This window comes from Thalassophryne amazonica, chromosome 10 (genome assembly GCF_902500255.1).
Source record: "Thalassophryne amazonica chromosome 10, fThaAma1.1, whole genome shotgun sequence".
Lineage (NCBI taxonomy): Eukaryota > Metazoa > Chordata > Actinopteri > Batrachoidiformes > Batrachoididae > Thalassophryne > Thalassophryne amazonica.
This window is the reverse complement of record NC_047112.1, coordinates 31250926-31263615: the sequence shown is the minus strand read 5'-3', so window position 1 is coordinate 31263615 and position 12690 is coordinate 31250926. Positions and strand designations below refer to the sequence as shown.

The following is a 12690-nucleotide window of genomic DNA, read 5'->3' as shown; positions in this document are numbered from 1 at the left end:
CCGCAAAACCACCACGCCAGACCGCGCACTTTTATATTTTTTCACATCACTGTTATGTTCATTAAACTCTGTTATCCTTTGTACCGTGCTCTGCTTATTTTATACTGGGTCCTTCAAACGCTGGTCGGTTCTCCGGGCTGCGTCCAACACATAACAAATGTAATAAAATGTTTGATTGTTTCCTTAGAATAATCATTCTGAACTGATTTTATTTAAAAGTATTAAAAAAAGATCTTTTTTAAAAATTGCAGTTCAGGCCCAGAGGTGGTAATGGTTCTTCATAATATGACTTCCAGTGGGACAAATTAAAATTGATTTGAATGAAAAATAAATGCACCATCAATGGACTTGATGTTAGCAAACCACTGATACTAACATTGTGAAGGATGCTAACATACAAATTATATAAAACTAAAATTTCTCTCAATTGAAATACTGCAGCACAGACTTCTTAGATTAGTTTATTTAAGGGACAATGTTCAACATCATTAAGATCAAAGAGACAGAGATGAGCTGCACCAGATTATAGCTAAAGGCCCGGTCCCACTGTGGAGGGGATTAATTGCGCATGAATTGAGTATACAAATGTTGGGCGTTCGTTGTCGTCCGCAACAAAAGTGGCCAAAAATGACAGCGGTCTCAGTATGAATTACGGATATATTAATAATGTACAGCGAATATATGACAAACAGTCGCAGATGTATAATCCATGTATTGAGCAAACGGATCAGACGCATTGCGATTATCACGGCGGTATTACAGATGTACTGACAATGCATTGCGCACGTGCGCATGCAAGGCATCTGCATTGCGGTCATAAATGAAGTGCACTTGGGCCTTTCGGCATCACTATTCACACCAACACCACAGCCTGTGGAGCAATTGCTGGACTTGGACAAGTTCATTGGAGTAAACAAGCAGTGAACAGGGCGAGTGGTGACGTCAGTGGATTGCATCAGAGCACAGCTCGTCTGAATGATTATAACAAGAAGCTAAATCTGTTATAAACATAGGAATAAATACTGTAACAGCTGCAGACAAGAAGGGAAAAACACGCAACTGTTTTATCAAGCCTTGACAATGTAAACAAGTCACATTTTAAGATGGCTCAAAAAATGCTTTCTGCAGGTTTCCGTGCACACGAGCGGCTCAGGCAGCAGCCTCCTCTGTGATTCAGGAAGTGATTAGATCCATTTTCAACGGTGAATTTGCAGAAAACATGATTAATCCGCCACAAAATAATTATTTTAAATACGCAGCGTCCAGCGCAGAGCACGTGGCAGCCAGTAGAACAAAGAACGGTGTCCAGCTGTGAACACAGCGGGTGAGATCATCAGGACACAGGTTGTGCTGCTGCATGAAGCAAAACATGCTCGTGTCAGTGCGCATTTATGTTGTTGGACGGCGTTTTTGGGGATCCATAACTACATCTATATGTTTCCACAGCTGGACTGGCACTGACTGGCAGGTATGTCAATGTCTGACATGGTACCCTAAAATAAGCTGCAAAACAATCTGGTCACAACCACCCAAGAAAAACAAAAAACAATAAACTTAAACTTTTGTCATTGACTTTTGTCGATTATTTAAACTTTGTTGACTTTTCTTACCCATTACATGGATTGGTTGATTCCAGAACATCATTGTTGGTAAGTAACTGTGAGCTGAAACATAAGAACAAAAGTGAGAATTTTCAGAGAATGAGGACGATCTCCAGGGATGAAAACCGGTTGAAAAACAAGTTATTATTTGAAAAACAAGACAGTGAAAGCCAATGACACAGAGTTACCATATGTGGACACTCCCAGACTACTTATCAGGTTTAGTTTACTAGACTGGGACTCAAACTGAATGCCTGAATGTGTTTATGCCTGACTAAAAATGACCAAAATGTCTACAAGCTGAAATAGAAACAACACTTCAAGAGATGATTTTTTTTAAAACCACTCACTTGAAGTCCATGATAGTAGGATCCAAGTCTGGACTGTTTATGACTGACAACCTTGGAAAAATAAAATAAAACCTAGTGTCAGTCAGAATGCCAGCAGGAGAAACAATTCTAACAAATACTGAAATGATTCGACTTTATGACACGTGTGATGATGACTGTGACGTTCAGCATTCATGATCAAACCGTACGTGCTTGTTTTCTGCTGTCAGTCTAAGCGTGTGCGATGTGAACATACCGGCTTGGGGAGTCTGGGCTGTCAGGGACGTCTTGCACCTGCATGGCATCTCTGAGAAGAGGTCAAAGGTCAACTTAGTGAAAATGTAACAACAGAATGTGTCATAATTAACTGAGGATATAAAACACATATGGCTCTAACTAAGTGAGTTTTAAATTAGATTAGACAGAACTTTATTAACTTGGGAAGACTCCCTCAGGGAAATTGAGGTTTCAGCAGCATTGTGTAGCAGCACACAGGGTAAGAAGCACACAGAGTACCAAAAGTGAATGTAAAAAAACAACTTACAAATATAAATACCAGAAATACTGCTCCCTACTGCTTTAGTAGCTACTACCGTTCCTCTAAAATCACAGTAAAAACACAAAAAATGAGTGAATGTTTCACTTTGTGACAGTTTTACCTCAGGCAGCAAAAACTATTTATAGCTCATCAACTACATTTGAAAGTTCTTTGTCTGATAATCTGGTAATTAATTAAAGACTTTAGCTCTACATAATGCATGAGTGAAAATACAGCCAGAAGCTGAAAAGACCAAACTAAAGAGCACATCAACAAGGCGCATAATAATAACAACAAGGAAACAAATGGCAGCATAAAGGGAAAATTAACTGGAATGTATCACACTGGGTGCCTCACACTCAACGTGAAGGAAGTACAGCTGTTATTATAAGGTACGTAAGGATACTGTTACCACACCGTGAGGCTGTTTGACCATATAACTTACTACACTGTATTGTTACAGGTTGATGATTGGCATCAACAGAATAAACAAAGGATCAAAATCAAAAACCTCATCAGATTCTCCACTGAACCACAACCCCCACAAATTAGGTCTCATTTAAGAGGTCAGAGGTAGCTTTCATCAGTGTTGGAACAGAGAACAAATACACTTTTCAAATAAAGTCTCCAATCAACTAGAGGTGACACTGCCACTATGTTCCCTCAATACTGTCACTGTTTTCACTCCATACTGTTGCTGTGGTCATGCCATACTGTCATTAATTTCACTCCACAGTCATCAATTTCAATCCATGCTGTCACTGTGTCTATACTGTTATTAATTTCACTCCATGTTGTCATTAATTTCAATCCATATTGTCAGTAATTTCACTTCATGCTGTCATTAATTTCAATCTATACTGTCAATTGCAACTCATACTGTCATTTATGTCACTCCATACTGTCACCGTGTACATACTGTCATTAATTTCCCTGCACAGTGATTAATTTCACTCCAAATTGTCATTAATTACAATCCATACTGTCAATCTGAAACCATACTGTCATTAATTTCACTCCACACTTCTCACTGTGTACATAGTCATTAATTTCACTCCATACTTCTCACTGTCCATACTGTCATTAATTTCACTCCATACTTCTCACTGTGTCCATATACTGTCATTAATTTTACTCCATACCATCATTAATTTCTCTCCATACAGTCACTATGTCTTTACTGTCATTAATTTCTCTCCATACAGTCACTGTATCTTTACAGTCATTAATTTATCTCCATACTGTCATTAATTTCACTCCATACTTCTCACTGTGTCTTTACAGTCATTAATTTCTGTCCATGCTGTCATTAATTTCACTCCATACCATCATTAATTTCTCTCCATACAGTCACTATGTCTTTACTGTCATTAATTTCTCTCCATACAGTCACTGTATCTTTACAGTCATTAATTTCTCTCCATACTGTCATTAATTTCACTTCATACTTCTCACTGTGTCTTTACACTCATTAATTTGTCCATGCTGTCATTAATTTCACTCCATACCATCATTAATTTCTCTCCATACAGTCACTATGTCTTTAATGTCATTAATTTCACTCCATACCATCATTAATTTCTCTCCATACAGTCACTGTATCTTTACAGTCACTAATTTCTCTCCATACTGTCATTAATTTCACTCCATACTTCTCACTGTGTCTTTACAGTCATTAATTTCTGTCCATGCTGTCATTAATTTCACTCCATACCATCATTAATTTCTCTCCATACAGTCACTATGTCTTTACTGTCATTAATTTCTCTCCATACAGTCACTGTATCTTTACAGTCATTAATTTCTCTCCATACTGTCATTAATTTCACTTCATACTTCTGTGTCTTTACAGTCATTAATTTGTCCATGCTGTCATTAATTTCACTCCATACCATCATTAATTTCTCTCCATACAGTCACTATGTCTTTAATGTCATTAATTTCACTCCATACCATCATTAATTTCTCTCCATACAGTCACTATGTCTTTACTGTCATTAATTTCTCTCCATACAGTCACTGTATCTTTACAGTCATTAATTTCTCTCCATACTGTCATTAATTTCACTCCATACTTCTCACTGTGTCTTTACAGTCATTAATTTCTGTCCATGCTGTCATTAATTTCACTCCATACCGTCATTAATTTCTCTCCATACAGTCACTGTATCTTTACAGTCATTAATTTCTCTCCATACTGTCACTAATTTCACTCCATACTTCTCACTGTGTCTTTACAGTCATTAATTTCTGTCCATGCTGTCATTAATTTCACTCCATACCATCATTAATTTCTCTCCATACAGTCACTGTCTTTACTGTCATTAATTTCTCTCCATACAGTCACTGTATCTTTACAGTCATTAATTTCTCTCCATACTGTCATTAATTTCACTCCATACTTCTCACTGTGTGTTTACAGTCATTAATTTCTGTCCATGCTGTCATTAATTTCACTCCATACCATCATTAATTTCTCTCCATACAGTCACTATGTCTTTACTGTCATTAATTTCTCTCCATACTGTCATTAATTTCACTTCATACTTCTCACTGTGTCTTTACAGTCATTAATGTCTGTCCATACTGTCATTAATTTCACTCCATATTGTCATTCATTTCACTCCATACCGTCATTAATTTCTCTCCACACAGTCACTATGTCTTTTGTTGTGTGGGCCGCTGAAGAGGAGGTACTGCTGGCCCACTACCACCAGAGGGCGCCCTGCTTGGAGTGCGGGCTCCAAGCACGAGAGGGCGCCAGACCCAGAGGAAGTGACAGCTGTCACTCATTACTCCAGCTGTCACTCATCTACACCACCATATAAGTCGGACTGCAACTCCACCTCCCCGCCGAGAAATCGACTACCAGTACTAAGGTAATTTCTCTGCTGAATTTAAACTGTGACTTACGTCTGATCTGTTTGCAGCCGTTGTCCTGTGGTGCCCTTTCAACTGGGTTGGCGGTCAGTGAGAGAAGCGACGTCTTCGCCTCTCACTCCATCCAGATAAGTGGTTACAGGAGCTGCTAGTGTGTTCCTAGGTTGGAGGTGGAGGTGCTTCCTCCCAACTGTGTTTGGACTGTTAATTACTGAGTGTGCGGACTCACACTCACACATCATCTTTCTGTTTTCTGCCAGCAGTACCAGGGTCGACAGCCGAAGACAGAGGCCACCTGGGGACTCGGGACTTGGCGGCTCCGGTGTTCTTCAGGCCGTTGGTGGTGGAGGCCGTGTGGGACGCGGCTTCTCTCTCGTCGGGCGTCTTCTATCTTCGAGCCTGCCCACACGTCACCTGGTGTTTATTGACTGTGAAAATTAAGACACGTTTCGTTGTGTAATATCACAACATTAAATTGTTACCTTTTGGCTTACTCATTGTCCATTCATTTGCGCCCCCTGTTGTGGGTCCGTGTTACGACACCTTCCCAACAGGATTTCTCGGCCAATCGTCATGGACTCCGAGGGGCGTCAACTCCAGCTTGAACGGCCAATGGAAGAGCCAGGAGCGCAGGCGTCAGCGGGAGGCGGGTTGAGTGAGCTGCAGCAGATCTTAACCGCCTTCAAGGCCCGGTTAGAATTAGTGACCGAGCAGAGTGTCCTCCTTAATCGGAGGGTGGAGGCTCTCACCGCCAGAGTGGAAGCGCGCGATCAGGGCGCCGCTGCAGCCACTCCTCTGGCTGGTCCTGGGCCCGTATCAGACGTTCCACTGGTCGTTCAACGAACCCCCCCACCGTCCCCTGAAGCATACATAAGCCCTCCGGAACCGTACGGGGGCTGTGTCGAGACGTGCGTGGACTTCCTCATGCAGTGTTCGCTCGTCTTTTCACAGCGCCCCGTCATGTACGCATCAGACGCTAGCCGGGTGGCTTATGTTATTAATTTGCTTCGAGGACAGGCACGCGCATGGGCTACGGCGCTTTGGGAGCAGAATTCACGGCTCCTAACGTCTTATACTGGGTTCATACGGGAATTCAAACAAGTGTTTGATCATCCCAACAGAGGCGAGACCGCTTCGAACGTGCTGCTGTCGATGAGACAGGGGCGCCGTAGCGCAGCCGAGTATGCAGTCGACTTCCGCATCGCGGCAGCGAGGTCCGGCTGGAATAACGTTGCGCTCCGCGCCGCCTTTGTAAATGGACTGTCCCCGGTCCATAAGGAGCACCTACTGGCCAAGGATGAACCGCGGGAATTCGACGGGCTGATCGATTTGGTTATACGTTTAGACAACCGTTTGAATGAGCATCGTCGGGAGCAGGCCGGGGGGCGTGACCGGGCACGAGCCGTCCCTCCCCCTTCCGGTTCCAACAAGGTGACGTCGTCCCCACGCTTCACTGCCAGAGAGCTCCGTGTGGCTACGGCTCCCCCTGCTGAGGAGGCTAGGGACACGAGCAGGGCCAAATTAAGATCAAAAATCAGACAAAGGAGGCTGGCCCGCGGGGAGTGTTTTGTCTGCGGCTCTTGCGAGCACATGCAGAAGGACTGCCCTAAAACGGTCAATCTACAACGCCCGTCCTTAGAAACTGGGCTAAGGGTGGGTCATAACACGCACGCGGGAAAACCCCGCAAATCAGCACGAATCCCAGTAACAATCCTTTGTGGGGATTTAACCCTTCATGCCCCAGCACTGATAGACACAGGGTCTGAAGGGAATCTGCTGGACAGCAGATGGGTAAAGGAAGTAGGGCTCCCTCTGGTGGCTCTGCCGGCACCATTGCAGGTGCGAGCACTAGATGGCACCCTGCTTCCATTAATCACACATCAGACACAACCAGTGACTTTGGTTGTGTCTGGGAATCACAGGGAGGAGATAGTGTTCCATGTAACACCTTCTACCTCCCGAGTGATTTTGGGCTTTCCATGGATGGTGAAGCACAATCCCCGGATTGATTGGCCGTCTGGGGTTGTGACGCAGTGGAGCGAAACCTGCCACCGGGAGTGCTTAGGATCCTCGGTTCCTCCCGGCACCACAGCTAATGAGGAGGTCAAAGTTCCCCCCAATCTATCGGCGGTGCCAAGGGAGTACCACGATCTTGCTGACGTTTTCAGCAAAGATCTGGCACTCACTCTTCCCCCGCACCGACCGTATGATTGTGCCATCGATTTGGTTCCGGGCGCTGAGTACCCGTCCAGTAGGTTGTACAATCTCTCACGTCCGGAACGCGAATCAATGGAGACCTACATCCGGGACTCCTTAGCTGCCGGGCTGATCCGGAACTCCACCTCCCCGATGGGTGCTGGTTTCTTTTTTGTGGGCAAGAAAGACGGCGGACTCCGTCCATGCATTGATTACAGAGGGCTGAACGAGATCACGGTTCGCAACCGATACCCGTTACCTCTGTTGGATTCAGTGTTCACGCCCCTGCATGGAGCCCGAATTTTCACAAAATTGGATCTTAGAAACGCGTACCACCTGGTTCGGGTCCGGAAGGGAGACGAATGGAAGACGGCATTCAACACCCCGTTAGGTCATTTTGAGTACCTGGTCATGCCGTTCGGCCTCACTAACGCCCCCGCGACGTTCCAAGCTTTGGTAAATGACGTCTTGCGGGACTTCCTGCATCGGTTCGTCTTCGTATATCTGGACGATATACTCATCTTTTCCCCGGACCCTGAGACCCATGTCCAGCATGTACGTCAGGTCCTACTGCGGTTGTTGGAGAACCGGCTGTTTGTGAAGGGCGAGAAGTGCGAGTTCCACCGCACTTCTTTGTCCTTCCTGGGGTTCATCATCTCCTCCAACTCCGTCGCCCCTGATCCGGCTAAGGTTGCGGCGGTGAGAGATTGGCCCCAACCGATAAGCCGCAGGAAACTACAGCAGTTCCTAGGTTTTGCAAATTTCTACAGGAGGTTTATTAAAGGTTACAGTCAGGTAGTTAGCCCCCTGACTGCCCTGACCTCCACCAAGGTCCCCTTCGCCTGGTCGGATCGGTGCGAAGCCGCATTCCAGGAGTTGAAACGTCGGTTCTCGACTGCACCAGTTCTGGTGCAGCCTGATCCTGATCGCCAGTACATAGTAGAAGTGGACGCCTCTGACTCGGGGATAGGAGCCGTGCTGTCCCAGAGCGTGGAGGCTGATAAAGTCCTCCATCCTTGTGCCTTTTATTCCCGCAGGTTGACCCCAGCTGAACGGAACTATGACGTCGGCAATCGGGAACTTCTTGCGGTGAAGGAGGCTCTTGAAGAGTGGAGACACCTGCTGGAGGGGGCATCGTTGCCCTTCACGGTTTTCACGGACCATCGGAACCTGGAGTACATCCGGACCGCCAAGCGGCTGAACCCCAGGCAAGCCCGCTGGTCTCTGTTCTTCGGGCGCTTTGACTTCCAAATCACGTATCGCCCCGGGACCAAGAACCAAAAACCAGATGCATTGTCCCGGGTGCACGAAGAAGAAGCCAAAGCGGGGCTGTCGAACCCCACCGAGACCATCATCCCCGAGTCCACTGTCGTGGCCACCCTCACCTGGGACGTGGAGAAGACCGTCCGGGAGGCCCTGACAAGGAGCCCGGACCCGGGAACTGGCCCCAAGAACAGACTGTACGTCCCACCAGAGGCAAGAGCTGCCGTATTGGACTTCTGTCACGGGTCCAAGCTCTCCTGTCATCCCGGAGTGCGTAGGACCGTGGCAGTAGTCCAGCAGCGTTTCTGGTGGGCGTCCCTGGAAACCGACGTTTGGGACTACGTCCAGGCCTGTACCATCTGCGCCAGGGGCAAGGCAGACCATTGGAGGACGACGGGACTCCTCCAACCCCTGCCAGTGCCTCATCGCCCCTGGTCTCACATCGGCCTGGACTTCATCACGGGCCTCCCGCCGTCCCAGGGCAACACCGTTATTCTCACGATAGTGGACCGGTTCTCCAAGGCGGCCCACTTCGTGGCCCTCCCGAAGCTCCCGACAGCCCAGGAGACGGCAGACCTCCTGGTCCACCACGTCATGCGGCTGCATGGGATACCATCGGACATCGTATCAGATCGTGGTCCCCAGTTCTCTTCGCAGGTGTGGAAGAGTTTCTGTAAGGAGCTGGGGGCCACCGTGAGTCTCTCGTCCGGGTACCACCCCCAGACCAACGGCCAGGCAGAGCGGGCTAACCAGGAGTTGGAACAGGCCCTTCGCTGCGTCACCTCCGCGCACCCCGGCGGCCTGGAGTCACCATCTGGCCTGGATCGAGTATGCCCATAACAGCCAAGTCTCGTCTGCTACCGGCCTCTCCCCTTTTGAGGCATGTTTGGGGTTCCAGCCCCCATTGTTCCCGCTGGTGGAGGGAGAGGTCGGTGTGCCCTCGGTCCAGGCCCACCTCAGGAGGTGCCGCCGGGTGTGGCGGACCGCCCGCTCTGCCCTGTTAAAGGCCCGGACGAGGGCCAAGACCCATGCGGACCGCCGACGTTCCCCGGCCCCCACGTACCAGCCCGGGCAGGAGGTGTGGCTGTCGACAAAGGACATCCCCCTCTGTGTGGACTCACCCAAATTAAAGGACAGGTACATCGGACCATTCCCCATCCTCAAGATCATCAACCCGGCCGCAGTGAAGCTCCGACTCCCGGCTACACTGCGGATCCACCCTGTCTTCCACGTGTCCCGTATTAAGCCACACCACTCCTCGCCCCTCTGTGCACCTGGACCTCCGCCGCCTCCTGCCCGGCTCATCGACGGGGAGCCTGCTTGGACGGTCCGCAGGCTCCTGGACGTCCGTCGTAAGGGCCGGGGGTTCCAATATCTGGTGGACTGGGAGGGTATGGACCTGAAGAACGCTCCTGGGTGAAGAGGAGCTTCATCCTGGACCCGGCCCTCCTGGCCGATTTCTACAGACGACACCCGGACAAGCCTGGTCGGGCGCCTGGAGGCGCCCGTTGAGGGGGGGGTCCTGTTGTGTGGGCCGCTGAAGAGGAGGTACTGCTGGCCCACTACCACCAGAGGGCGCCCTGCTTGGAGTGCGGGCTCCAAGCACGAGAGGGCGCCAGACCCAGAGGAAGTGACAGCTGTCACTCATTACTCCAGCTGTCACTCATCTACACCACCATATAAGTCGGACTGCAACTCCACCTCCCCGCCGAGAAATCGACTACCAGTACTAAGGTAATTTCTCTGCTGAATTTAAACTGTGACTTACGTCTGATCTGTTTGCAGCCGTTGTCCTGTGGTGCCCTTTCAACTGGGTTGGCGGTCAGTGAGAGAAGCGACGTCTTCGCCTCTCACTCCATCCAGATAAGTGGTTACAGGAGCTGCTAGTGTGTTCCTAGGTTGGAGGTGGAGGTGCTTCCTCCCAACTGTGTTTGGACTGTTAATTACTGAGTGTGCGGACTCACACTCACACATCATCTTTCTGTTTTCTGCCAGCAGTACCAGGGTCGACAGCCGAAGACAGAGGCCACCTGGGGACTCGGGACTTGGCGGCTCCGGTGTTCTTCAGGCCGTTGGTGGTGGAGGCCGTGTGGGACGCGGCTTCTCTCTCGTCGGGCGTCTTCTATCTTCGAGCCTGCCCACACGTCACCTGGTGTTTATTGACTGTGAAAATTAAGACACGTTTCGTTGTGTAATATCACAACATTAAATTGTTACCTTTTGGCTTACTCATTGTCCGTTCATTTGCGCCCCCTGTTGTGGGTCCGTGTTACGACACCTTCCCAACAGTCTTTACTGTCATTAATTTCATTCTATACTTCTCACTGCCCATACTGTCATTAATTTCACTCCATACTTCTCACTGTGTCTTTACAGTCATTAATTTCTCTCCATATGTCATTCATTTCTCTCCATACCGTCATTAATTTCACTCCATACCGTCATTAATTTCACTCCATACTTCTCACTGTGTCTTTACAGTCATTAATTTCACTCCATACCGTCATTAATTTCACTCCATACTTCTCACTGTGTCTTTACAGTCATTAATTTCACTCCATACCGTCATTAATTTCACTCCATACTTCTCACTGTGTCTTTACAGTCATTAATTTCTCTCCATACTGTTCATTCCATACTTCTCACTGCCCATACTGTCATTAACGTCACTCCATACAGTCACTATGTCTTTACTGTCATTAATTTCATTCTATACTTCTCACTGCCCATACTGTCATTAATTTCACTCCATACTTCTCACTGTGTCTTTAGTCATTAATTTCTCTCCATACTGTCATTAATTTCACTCCATACTTCTCACTGTGTCTTTACAGTCATTAATTTCTGTCCATGCTGTCATTAATTTCACTCCATACCATCATTAATTTCTCTCCATACTTCTCACTATGTCTTTACTGTCATTAATTTCTCTCCATACTGTCATTAATTTAACTTCATACTTCTCACTGTGTCTTTACAGTCATTAATTTCTGTCCATATTGTCATTAATTTCACTCCATACGGTCATTAATTTCTCTCCATACAGTCACTATGTCTTTACTGTCATTAATTTCACTCCATACGTCATTCATTTCTCTCCATACCGTCATTAATTTCACTCCATACCATCATTAATTTCACTCCATACCGTCATTAATTTCACTCCATACTTCTCACTGTGTCTTTACAGTCATTAATTTCTCTCCATACTGTTCATTCCATACTTCTCACTGCCCATACTGTCATTAACGTCACTCCATACAGTCACTATTTCTTTATAGTCATTAATTTCACTCCATACTTCTCACTGTCTTTACAGTCATTAATTTCTCTCCATACGTCATTCATTTCTCTCCATACCGTCATTAATTTCACTCCATACCATCATTAATTTCACTCCATACCGTCATTAATTTCACTCCATACTTCTCACTGTGTCTTTACAGTCATTAATTTCTCTCCATACTGTTCATTCCATACTTCTCACTGCCCATACTGTCATTAACGTCACTCCATACAGTCACTATTTCTTTATAGTCATTAATTTCACTCCATACCTGTGGTCCTGGACATTGTGTATCTGCATATTATTCGTAGTATCAGAGAAAGACACTTAATAAAAATGATAAATCGCTAATTTTCTCTCTGCTGGCCGCTCCGTCCGGTTAGAAACGGGACTTAATTTCGACCCACTCACTTTTTGCAGTCGGTTTTCTTCATGTTCCGTGTCCACTTGATAAAATTCATTCCACCGCGCTGGGCTCCGCTCACTCAGCAGACATGGACGGACAGCAGCAGCTCGCACCGACGCCACACCGACACAAATGAAGGCGTGTTCCTCCTGCATGACGCAGAAAGGTGTGTTACCGCTCCTCACAGTCCG

General features: G+C 46.9%; 1 protein-coding gene across 1 annotated transcript in view; it reads right to left on the bottom strand.

The window, feature by feature from the left end:
- ttc39a (tetratricopeptide repeat domain 39A) overlaps window positions 1-12690 on the bottom strand; it is a 116145-nt gene extending 103455 nt beyond the window's left edge. The window contains exons 1-4 of the mRNA XM_034179708.1: window positions 12505-12690; window positions 2187-2237; window positions 1952-2002; window positions 1611-1664 (exon numbers count right to left, since the gene is read on the bottom strand). Of these exons, the coding sequence (XP_034035599.1) occupies window positions 1611-1664; window positions 1952-2002; window positions 2187-2237; window positions 12505-12554 (206 nt within the window). The 5' untranslated portion in view covers window positions 12555-12690. The remainder of the gene's footprint in view (window positions 1-1610; window positions 1665-1951; window positions 2003-2186; window positions 2238-12504) is intronic.